The following is a 12,239-nucleotide window of genomic DNA, read 5'->3' as shown; positions in this document are numbered from 1 at the left end:
TTGTCTTGTTGACTCCTGCTACTTTGTCTTGTTGACTCCTGCTACTTTGTCTTGTCTTCAGGTATGTCCAGGGGGAAGTCTGTGATTGGTTCGTTGAGCATCATGGGCGGGTCCAGTGGCCCCCCTTACGACCGCGCCCACGTAACTGGAGCCTCCTCCTCAAGCTCCTCCTCCACCAAGGGCACTTACTTCCCCCCGGTACGACACACACACACACACACACACACACACCTCTTACAGTGACACACACACACACACCTCTTACAGTGACACACACACACACCTCTTACAGTGACACACACACACACCTCTTACAGACACACACCTCTTACAGACACACACCTCTTACAGACACACACCTCTTACAGACACACACCTCTTACAGACACACACCTCTTACAGACACACACACACACACACACACACCTCTTACAGACACACACACCTCTTACAGACACACACACCTCTTACAGACACACACACCTCTTACAGACACACACACACACACACCTCTTACAGACACACACACACACCTCTTACAGACACACACCTCTTACAGCGGTCTAAGTTACTGCATCTCAGTGCTTGAGGCGTTACTACAGACCCTGGTTTGAATCCTGGCTGTTTCACAACCGGCCGTGATTGGGAGTCCCATAGAGCGGGGCACAATTGGCCCACAGCGCCGTCTGGGTTTGGCCGTCATTGTAAATAATAATTTGTTCTAGATGAATAAATGTTCAATTAAAAAATACAGACACACTTTAAACCAGTGTTAATTTCGTCAACAAAAGAGGAGTGACTCAAATTCCCGTCAAACTTGTATTTTTCTCTGACTTTTGACAAGACTATAACTGACTGAGTGGACCAGGAAAAGATGGACTGACTAAATGCATATCGCCAGGCGCCTCCCCTGCTTCCCCGAACCGAACCAGTCCCCCCCAGTAATCTAGTTCCCTTTTCCTGGTTAACCAACACAACCTGTATTACCAAATGAGAAACTATAGCAGCATCGAGTTGAATAACAGGTATGTTCTAATGAGAAACTATAGCCGCATTGAGTTGAATAACAGGTATGTTCTAATGAGAAACTATAGCCGCATTGAGTTGAATAACAGGTATGTTCTAATGAGAAACTATAGCCGCATTGAGTTGAATAACAGGTATGTTCTAATGAGAAACTATAGCCGCATTGAGTTGAATAACAGGTATGTTCTAATGAGAAACTATAACAGCATTGAGTTGAAAAACAGGTATGTTCTAATGAGAAACTATAGCCGCATTGAGTTGAATAACAGGTATGTTTTAATGAGAAACTATAGCCGCATTGAGTTGAGTAGTTAAACAACAGTCCAGGTATGTTCTTCTCTCCCTTGAATCTAGAAAAGTAGGCCGTCTTTCAATTTGTAGTCTCACTCAACTCTCCCACTTAGCCTACTGTATTTCATAGCCAGTTCCCCTCAACCCTCCCACTTAGCCTACTGCATTTCATATCCAGGTCCCCTCAACCCTCCCACTTAGCCTACTGCGTTTCATATCCAGGTCCCCTCAACCCTCCCACTTAGCCTACTGCGTTTCATATCCAGGTCCCCTCAACCCTCCCACTTAGCCTACTGCATTTCATATCCAGGTCCCCTCAACCCTCCCACTTAGCCTACTGCGTTTCATATCCAGGTCCCCTCAACCCTCCCACTTAGCCTACTGCGTTTCATATCCAGGTCCCCTCAACCCTCCCACCTAGCCTACTGCGTTTCATAGCCAGGTCCCCTCAACCCTCCCACCTAGCCTACTGCGTTTCATATCCAGGTCCCCTCAACCCTCCCACCTATCCTACTGCGTTTCATGGCCAGGTCCCCTCAACCCTCCCACCTAGCCTACTGAGTTTCATGGCCAGGTTCTGGCCCGTACCGTTCAAAAGATATGACCCATAATAAGGGCTGTTCTGAAACTAGACTACTGGCGAACCGGACCGTTAACCATTTGTTTAGGCTCAACCTAGTTCAGTTATGTCACCTCATTAGGGGCGCGTTCAGCACGACTAGTTCAGTTATGTTACCTCATTAGGGGCGGGTTCAGCACGACTAGTTCAGTTATGTCACCTCATTAGGGGCGGGTTCAGCACGACTAGTTCAGTTATGTTACCTCATTAGGGGCGCGTTCAGCACGACTAGTTCAGTTATGTTACCTCATTAGGGGCGGGTTCAGCACGACTAGTTCAGTTATGTTACCTCATTAGGGGCGGGTTCAGCACGACTAGTTCAGTTATGTTACCTCATTAGGGGCGGGTTCAGCACGACTAGTTCAGTTATGTTACCTCATTAGGGGCGGGTTCAGCACGACTAGTTCAGTTATGTTACCTCATTAGGGGCGGGTTCAGCACGACTAGTTCAGTTATGTTACCTCATTAGGGGCGGGTTCAGCACGACTAGTTCAGTTATGTTACCTCATTAGGGGCGGGTTCAGCACGACTAGTTCAGTTATGTTACCTCATTAGGGGCGGGTTCAGCACGACTAGTTCAGTTATGTTACCTCATTAGGGGCGGGTTCAGCACGACTAGTTCAGTTATGTTACCTCATTAGGGGCGGGTTCAGCACGACTAGTTCAGTTATGTTACCTCATTAGGGGCGGGTTCAGCACGACTAGTTCAGTTATGTTACCTCATTAGGGGCGGGTTCAGCACGACTAGTTCAGTTATGTTACCTCATTAGGGGCGGGTTCAGCACGACTAGTTCAGTTATGTTACCTCATTAGGGGCGGGTTCAGCACGACTAGTTCAGTTATGTTACCTCATTAGGGGCGGGTTCAGCACGACACGTTCAGTTATGTTACCTCATTAGGGGCGGGTTCAGCACGACACACTGCTGTTACTGTTTATTATCTATCCTGATTGTCTAGTCATTTTACCTCTACCTACATGTACATATTACCTCAACTATCTGCACGTTGACCCGGTACTGGTACCCCTGCACGTTGACCCGGTACTGGTACCCCTGCGCGTTGACCCGGTACTGGTACCCCTGCGCGTTGACCCGGTACTGGTACCCCTGCGCGTTGACCCGGTACTGGTACCCCTGCGCGTTGACCCGGTACTGGTACCCCTGCGCGTTGACCCGGTACTGGTACCCCTGCGCGTTGACCCGGTACTGGTACCCCTGCGCGTTGACCCGGTACTGGTACCCCTGCGCGTTGACCCGGTACTGGTACCCCTGCGCGTTGACCCGGTACTGGTACCCCTGCGCGTTGACCCGGGTACCCGGTACTGGTACCCCTGCGCGTTGACTCTGTACTGGTACCCCTGCGCGTTGACTCTGTACTGGTACCCCTGCGCGTTGACTCTGTACTGGTACCCCTGCATGTTGACCCGGTACTGGTACCCCTGCTCGTTGACCCGGTACTGGTACCCCTGCTCGTTGACCCGGTACTGGTACCCCTGCTCGTTGACCCGGTACTAGTACCCTGCTCGTTGACCCGGTACTGGTACCCCTGCACGTTGACTCTATTTCCTTTATTTATTTAGTAACATTTTAACTGCATTGTGGGAAATGGTTCATATGTCAACATCTCACTGTAAATTTTACACCTGTTCTATTTGGCGCATGTGATGAATAACGATTTGATTTTGAACTTCTATCTCCATGGCCCTCCTTCTCCTCTTCTCTCCTCCTTCTCCTCTTCTCTCCTCCTTCTCCTCTTCTCTTCTCCTCTTCTCTCCTCCTTCTCCTCTTCTCCTCTTCTCTCCTCCTTCTCCTCTTCTCTTCTCCTCTTCTCCTCTTCTTCTCTTCTCCTCTTCTCTTCTCCTCTTCTCTCCTCCTTCTCCTCTTCTCCTCTTCTCTTCTCCTCTTCTCTCCTCCTTCTCCTCTTCTCTTCTCCTCTTCTCTCCTCCTTCTCCTCTTCTCTTCTCCTCTTCTTCTCTTCTCTTCTCTTCTCCTCTTCTCCTCTTCTCTCCTCCCTCTCTCCTCTCCTCTCCTCCCTCTTCTCTCCTCTCTCCTCTGTCTCCTCTCTTCTCTCTTCTCTTCTCTCCTCTCTGTCTGCTCTCCAGATCCTGAACCCTCCTCCATCTCCTGCGACCGTCAGGTCTCAGTACACCATGGAGTTTGGCTACTCCTCCAACAGCCCGTCAACCCACCGTTCATACAGGTAACACTCTCTCCTCGCCACGGTTGTCTCTCCTCGCCACGGTTGTCTCTCCCTGCCACGGTTGTCTCTCCCTGCCACGGTTGTCTCTCCCTGCCACGGTTGTCTCCCTGCCACGGTTGTCTCTCCCTGCCACGGTTGTCTCTCCCTGCCACGGTTGTCTCTCCCTGCCACGGTTGTCTCTCCCTGCCACGGTTGTCTCTCCCTGCCACGGTTGTCTCTCCCTGCCACGGTTGTCTCTCCCTGCCACGGTTGTCTCTCCCTGCCACGGTTGTCTCTCCCTGCCACGGTTGTCTCTCCCTGCCACGGTTGTCTCTCCCTGCCACGGTTGTCTCTCCTCGCCACTGTTGTCTCTCCTCGCCACGGTTGTCTCTCCCCGCCACGGTTGTCTCTCCTCGCCACGGTTGTCTCTCCCCGCGACGGTTGTCTCTCCCTGCCACGGTTGTCTCTCCCCGCGACGGTTGATGTTAATATTATAGTAGTAATATAATGTTAATATTATAGTAGTAATATAATGTTAATAGTAGTAATATAATGTTATTATAGTAGTAATATAATGTTATTATAGTAGTAATATAATGTTAATAGTAGTAATATAATGTTAATAGTAGTAATATAATGTTAATATTATAGTAGTAATATAATGTTAATAGTAGTAATATAATGTTATTATAGTAGTAATATAATGTTAATAGTATAGTAGTTATATTATAGTAGTAATATAATGTTAATAGTAGTAATATAATGTTAATATTATAGTAGTAATATAATGTTAATAGTAGTAATATAATGTTATTATTATAGTAGTTATATTATAGTAGTAATATAATGTTAATATTATAGTAGTTATATTATAGTAGTAATATAATGTTAATAGTAGTAATAGAATGTTAATATTATAGTAGTTATAGAATGTTAATATTATAGTAGTTATATTATAGTAGTAATATAATGTTAATATTATAGTAGTTATATTATAGTAGTAATATAATGTTAATATTATAGTAGTTATATTATAGTAGTAATATAATGTTAATATTATAGTAGTTATATTATAGTAGTAATATAATGTTAATATTATAGTAGTTATATTATAGTAGTAATATAATGTTAATATTATAGTAGTTATATTATAGTAGTAATATAATGTTAATATTATAGTAGTTATATTATAGTAGTAATATAATGTTAATATTATAGTAGTTATATTATAGTAGTAATATAATGTTAATATTATAGTAGTTATATTATAGTAGTAATATAATGTTATTATAGTAGTAATAGAATGTTAATATTATAGTAGTTATATTATAGTAGTAATATAATGTTAATATTATAGTAGTAATATAATGTTAATATTATAGTAGTTATATTATAGTAGTAATAGAATGTTAATATTATAGTAGTTATATTATAGTAGTAATAGAATGTTAATATTATAGTAGTTATATTATAGTAGTAATATAATGTTAATAGTATAGTAGTTATATTATAGTAGTAATATAATGTTAATATTATAGTAATATAATGTTATATTATAGTAGTAATATAATGTTATATTATAGTAGTTATATTATAGTAGTAATATAATGTTAATATTATAGTAGTTATATTATAGTAGTAATAGAATGTTAATATTATAGTAGTTATATTATAGTAGTAATATAATGTTAATATTATAGTAGTTATATTATAGTAGTAATATAATGTTAATAGTAGTAATATAATGTTAATATTATAGTAGTTATATTATAGTAGTAATATAATGTTAATATTATAGTAGTAATATAATGTTAATAGTATAGTAGTTATATTATAGTAGTAATATAATGTTCATATTATAGTAATATAATGTTATATTATAGTAGTAATATAATGTTATATTATAGTAGTTATATTATAGTAGTAATAGAATGTTAATATTATAGTAGTTATATTATAGTAGTAATATAATGTTAATATTATAGTAGTTATATTATAGTAGTAATATAATGTTAATATTATAGTAGTAATATTATAGTAGTAATATAATGTTAATAGTAGTAATATAATGTTAATATTATAGTAGTAATATAATGTTAATATTATAGTAATATAATGTTATATTATAGTAGTAATATAATGTTATATTATAGTAGTTATATTATAGTAGTAATAGAATGTTAATATTATAGTAGTTATATTATAGTAGTAATATAATGTTAATATTATAGTAGTTATATTATAGTAGTAATATAATGTTAATAGTAGTAATATAATGTTAATATTATAGTAGTAATATAATGTTAATATTATAGTAATATAATGTTATATTATAGTAGTAATATAATGTTATATTATAGTAGTTATATTATAGTAGTAATAGAATGTTAATATTATAGTAGTTATATTATAGTAGTAATATAATGTTAATATTATAGTAGTTATATTATAGTAGTAATAGAATGTTAATATTATAGTAGTTATATTATAGTAGTAATATAATGTTAATATTATAGTAGTTATATTATAGTAGTAATATAATGTTAATATTATAGTAGTTATATTATAGTAGTTATAGAATGTTAATATTATAGTAGTTATATTATAGTAGTAATATAATGTTAATATTATAGTAGTTATATTATAGTAGTAATAGAATGTTAATATTATAGTAGTAATATAATGTTAATGTTATAGTAGTTATATTATAGTAGTAATATAATGTTAATATTATAGTAGTAATATAATGTTAATATTATAGTAGTTATATTATAGTAGTAATATAATGTTAATAGTAGTAATATAATGTTAATATTATAGTAGTAATATAATGACATATCCAGGAAGACTAGTCAACATATAAAACTACGGGTCTGCTTCTGGTTCTGACCTCTGCTGAGCCCGTCTTCTCATAATGTCTGGAGACCCATCTCTTCTTCAAACAGTCAGTCATGTAAATGTACAACAGGTTGGTAACTTGTGTCTGGAGACTGATCTCTTCTTCTGTCAGGCTAATTAATGTTTCTGCTCTCCTTCCTGTCCCCAGTTACCGTCCCTACACCTATAGTCACTTCGCCCCTCCCACAACCCCCTGCTCCACGGACGTCTGCGACAGCGACTACACCCCCGGACGCCGCGCCCCGCCCACCTCCAACTCCGGCGTCGCCAAAGGTTACACCAGCGACCTGAACTACGACTCGGAACCCTTCCCCCCACCCCCCACCCCCCGCAGCCAGTACCTGTCAGCGGAGGAGAACTGTGAGAGCTGCCCCCCCTCCCCCTATACGGAGCGCTCCTACTCTCACCACCTCTACCCCCCGCCCCCATCACCCTGCACAGACTCCTCCTGAAACCCCTCGCTGTACATAACAACTGTTGATATTGTGTTTCTAAAAGAGGGGGAGGAGAGGAGGCTGCTGAGGGATGTACAGAACATATGAACAGAGAAACAGGAAGCTCGGGGTGGAAGAAAGAGCTCCGGGAACATTTGTACATTTTAAAAATAGAAAGAAGCATATCTATATATTTTCTATACAGCGTTTACTGGATACGCCGTAGAGGTTTGTATTCAAACATTTGTACATTTATTTTTTATTTTTTAAGAAAACGTTTTATTAAAACCATCATAAACATGATAAGTTGCCTTAAATCCAGAAGATACAAACGGTCCGTTTTTACGAGTCTGGAAGAACATTTTAAAACACATAAATGGAACTATCTGACGCCAAATAACACACGCCCGAAAACAATGGATGGATGGAGGGAGTGGTGAGGCAGGATGACGCCCCCTGGAGGTGACAGACAGCTACTGCACCACGCCACTCTGCAGCCTGGGCAGCCATTTTGTAGTGGATCAGTGATCCCCATAGTAACCAGTCAGCTGGTTTCCATAGTAACAGACAACAAGGTGTACTGAGTGATTTGAGCTCCTTTCTAACGGTTTCCTGGTTTTCCAGGACTTCCTGTCTGCCTGTATTGCTTCAACTAGGTACTACATATTATACAAGCTCCTTATTCATCTAACAGGGTACATAAAGAACCTCTGACCCGACCCAGGGCCCCTCGTCACTACCACAACACTCCTGACCCGACCCGGGGCCCCTCGTCACTACCACAACACTCCTGACCCGACCCAGGGCCCCTCATCACTACCACAACACTCCTGACCCGACCCGGGGCCCCTCGTCACTACCACAACACTCCTGACCCGACCCAGGGCCCCTCATCACTACCACAACACTCCTGACCCGACCCGGGGCCCCTCGTCACTACCACAACACTCCTGACCCGACCCAGGGCCCCTCGTCACTACCACAACACTCCTGACCCGACCCGGGGCCCCTCGTCACTACCACAACACTCCTGACCCGACCCGGGGCCCCTGTCACTACCACAACACTCCTGACCCGACCCGGGGCCCCTCGTCACTACCACAACACTCCTGACCCGACCCAGGGCCCCTCGTCACTACCACAACACTCCTGACCCGACCCAGGGCCCCTCGTCACTACCACAACACTCCTGACCCGACCCAGGGCCCCTCGTCACTACCACAACACTCCTGACCCGACCCAGGGCCCCTCGTCACTACCACAACACTCCTGACCCGACCCAGGGCCCCTCGTCACTACCACAACACTCCTGACCCGACCCAGGGCCCCTCGTCACTACCACAACACTCCTGACCCGACCCGGGGCCCCTAGTCACTACCACAACACTCCTGACCCGACCCAGGGCCCCTCATCACTACCACAACACTCCTGACCCGACCCGGGGTCCCTCATCACTACCACAACACTCCTGACCCGACCCGGGGCCCCTCGTCACTACCACAACACTCCTGACCCGACCCGGGGCCCCTAGTCACTACCACAACACTCCTGACCCGACCCGGGGCCCCTCGTCACTACCACAACACTCCTGACCCGACCCATAGGTCCAGGAAGGGGTGGGGTACAGAGGTCGAGGTCAGGGTTCACAGAAGGTCAGAAAGACAACGTCATCACGCTGTCTGTTGTGTGATGGGGAAACAGATTCTCACATCTGATGATGTTATTACTGCACAATATTCAACCAAAATCTATGTTCTGTCATTTGAGGTTATTTTATAGTTCTCTGTATGTTTTTGTTTTAATTGCCAGACTGCAACTGAAGATGATCTTTACCCAGAACACATCTGGTACTGAGGGGGGGGGGGGGGCGGCATGTATCCTGTCTGGATGAGAGACCCAGAACACATCTGGTACTGAGGGGGGGGGGGGGGGGGGGGGGGCGGCATGTATCCTGTCTGGATGAGAGACCCAGAACACATCTGTTACTGAGGGGGGGTCATGTATCCTGTCTGGAAGAGAGACCCAGAACACATCTGGTACTGAGGGGGGGGGGGGGGTCATGTATCCTGTCTGGATGAGAGACCCAGAACACATCTGTTACTGAGGGGGGGTCATGTATCCTGTCTGGAAGAGAGACCCAGAACACATCTGGTACTGAGGGGGGGGGGGGTCATGTATCCTGTCTGGATGAGAGACCCAGAATACATCTGTTACTGAGGGGGGGGGGGTCATCTATCCTGTCTGGGTAAGAGACCCAGAACAGTATCCTGTCTGGATGAGAGACCCACAACACATCTGTTACTGAGGGGGGGGGGGGTGTCATGTATCCTGTCTGGATGAGACAGACACAGAACACATCTGTTACTGAGGGGGGGTCATGTATCCTGTCTGGATGAGACAGACACAGAACACATCTGTTACTGAGGGGGGGGTCATCTATCTTACGCTGTAGCCTACCTTCTGAGCCTACCTTCTGAGGTCTACCTCTGTTTCACCTGTATTCTCTCTGCCTCCAAGGGAAACTTCTCCTCCATCTTCCCCCCGAGGGGAAACTTCTCCTCCATCTTCCCCCTGAGGGAAACTTCTCCTCCATCTTCCCCCTGAGGGAAACTTCTCCATCTTCCCCCCCGAGGGAAACTTCTCCATCTTCCCCCCCGAGGGAAACTTCTCCATCTTCCCCCCCGAGGGAAACTTCTCCTCCATCTTCCCCCCAGAGGGAAACTTCTCCTCCATCTTCCCCCCCGAGGGAAACTTCTCCTCCATCTTCCCCCCCGAGGGAAACTTCTCCTCCTTCTTCCCCCCCGAGGGAAACTTCTCCTCCTTTCCCCCTGAGGGAAACTTCTCCACAGAGGACTAGTTATTGTACCTGATCAGTTCTTCGAATCATTTAGTTGTTTTTTTGGCAAAGTGTTTTAATATTTTTGTACCACACAGTGTATATTACCGTATTTATAAGCTATAAAGAAAAACATTGTATATCTATTCATTGAATTCTTGCAGTACTTTGTCATTCCGTCTTTCAATATATGCCTCATTTTATTTTCGGATGTCGGACAGTCCAAACGCATGGCGACAATCTTAGACAATATCAACAATCCTTTCGTAATGTCCTGTCTGTCTCGTTCTCTGTCCTGTCTGTCTCTGTCCTGTCTGTCTCCTCTGTCTCTGTCCTGTCTGTCTCCTCTGTCTCTGTCCCGTCTCAAACTGAAAGACTGTCGGGGGAAAAGGGATCCTTGTTTAAACTGGGTTGGTTTTTCTCTCCCTGTTTATCCAGTCAGGGCTGTGGGAAATTTCAGACTGAAACTGAGGACGAGATAAAGCTGTCATCCTCTCAGAACATTCACACATACCTCAAAACGTCCATCTTTGTCTTTCTGTTGTCCAATGGGCAGGCCAACTTTCAATATAGACTGGAAGGACATTGCAGGGTCCTGGTTCTCTCGATCTTCTCTGCTACTACTGTTACAGCTATGTATCTTGATCAAAATGGCCGTCTTCTGTCCAGACCCAGACACTCTAAGTCCAATCCTTGCTGAGACAGTCTCCTGTCTGTCCCCTGCCCCAGTCTGTCTCTAGCTGAGACAGTCTCCTGTCTGTCCCCTGTCTGTTTTTAGATTCAACCAGCATTGTTGGAAATGTGGTCATTCTCTAAGTGCACTTTACAGTTGTGATCGTACGTCCTGGTACAGACAACATGATACACACAGCTCAGAGGGATAGGAGGAGGAATGTGGTCATTCTCTAAGTGCACTTTACAGTTCTGATCGTACGTCCTGGTACAGACATGATACACACAGCTCAGATGGATAGGAGGAGGAATGTGGTTGTGTGGTCTGGATGTTTGAACGAGCAACGTAGTGAATAAGGTTGGTGCTGCAGTTCTGAGAGGTTCCTGATGTACACATGGTGGTTGTGGAGAGGGAGGATATGATGTCAGAGGTTCCTGATGTACACATGGTGGTTGTGGAGAGGGAGGATATGATGTCAGAGGTTCCTGATGTACACATGGTGGTTGTGGAGAGGGAGGATATGATGTCAGAGGCCTGTCCTGGGACGTTACATTGATAAGAGGTCTTCTGGTCTACCAGCATCGGTCTCTGATGGTAGAGATGTCTGGGTCGGCCTGTCCTGGGACGTTACACTGATAGCAGAGGTCTTCTGGTCTACCAGCATCGGTCTCTGATGGTAGAGATGTCTGGGTCGGCCTGTCCTGGGACGTTACATTGATAACAGAGGTCTTCTGGTCTACCAGCATCGGTCTCTGATGGTAGAGATGTCTGGGTCGGCCTGTCCTGGGACGTTACATTGATAACAGAGGTCTTCTGGTCTACCAGCATCGGTCTCTGATGGTAGAGATGTCTGGGTCGGCCTGGGACGTTACACTGATAGCAGAGGTCTTCTGGTCTATCAGCATCGGTCTCTGATGGTAGCTGCTTTTCCAAAATGTCTGTTGAGTGGACGACTGTTGGTGAGAGAAGGGAAGTGGAGTAGCTTGATTTAACACTTGTGTTGGTTAGCAGGTTAAAACAAGTTGCTGTTCTGACATTAGATGCTTGTTGTTATCGATGCCGTCCCAAATGGCACCCTATTCCCCATATAGAGCACTACTGTTGACCAGGGCTCAATGGGACCCTATTCCCTATATAGTCCACTACTGTTGACCAGGGCCCTATAGCACCCTATTCCCTATATAGCCCACTACATTTGACCAGGGCCCTAAAGGAGTGCAGGATATAGGGAATAGGGTGCCATTTGGGGCCATATAACATGTTTCTGGAGCTCTGATATAAAG

The 12,239-nt window shown here is 44.1% G+C and overlaps 1 protein-coding gene and 1 long non-coding RNA gene across 4 annotated transcripts in view; both read left to right on the top strand.

Annotated features, from left to right (window-relative positions):
• Positions 1-8,645, top strand: part of LOC109886112 (low-density lipoprotein receptor-related protein 6) — a 74,184-nt gene extending 65,539 nt beyond the window's left edge. For both annotated transcript variants that reach the window (XM_031815204.1, XM_031815205.1), the window contains 3 exons: positions 62-198; positions 4,038-4,135; positions 7,161-8,645. In XM_031815204.1, the coding sequence (XP_031671064.1) occupies positions 62-198; positions 4,038-4,135; positions 7,161-7,464 (539 nt within the window). In that variant the 3' untranslated portion in view covers positions 7,465-8,645. The remainder of the gene's footprint in view (positions 1-61; positions 199-4,037; positions 4,136-7,160) is intronic.
• A 718-nt stretch (positions 8,646-9,363) lies between these two features.
• The window catches only part of LOC116360512 (uncharacterized), a 3,186-nt gene continuing 310 nt past the window's right edge, over positions 9,364-12,239 (top strand). Inside the window, exons 1-2 of one of the 2 annotated variants that reach the window (XR_004207004.1) lie at positions 9,364-11,335; positions 11,438-12,239. The exon at positions 11,438-12,239 is cut by the window's right edge and continues 310 nt beyond it. This is a non-coding gene — a long non-coding RNA (uncharacterized LOC116360512). Of the gene's footprint in view, positions 11,336-11,386 lie in introns of both variants that reach the window. The other variant, XR_004207003.1, reaches the window with a different exon arrangement.

This window comes from Oncorhynchus kisutch, unplaced genomic scaffold, assembly GCF_002021735.2.
Source record: "Oncorhynchus kisutch isolate 150728-3 unplaced genomic scaffold, Okis_V2 Okis09a-Okis19a_hom, whole genome shotgun sequence".
Taxonomy (NCBI): domain Eukaryota; kingdom Metazoa; phylum Chordata; class Actinopteri; order Salmoniformes; family Salmonidae; genus Oncorhynchus; species Oncorhynchus kisutch.
The sequence above is the reverse complement of the archived record's forward strand: the minus strand, read 5'-3'. Positions and strand labels throughout refer to the sequence as shown.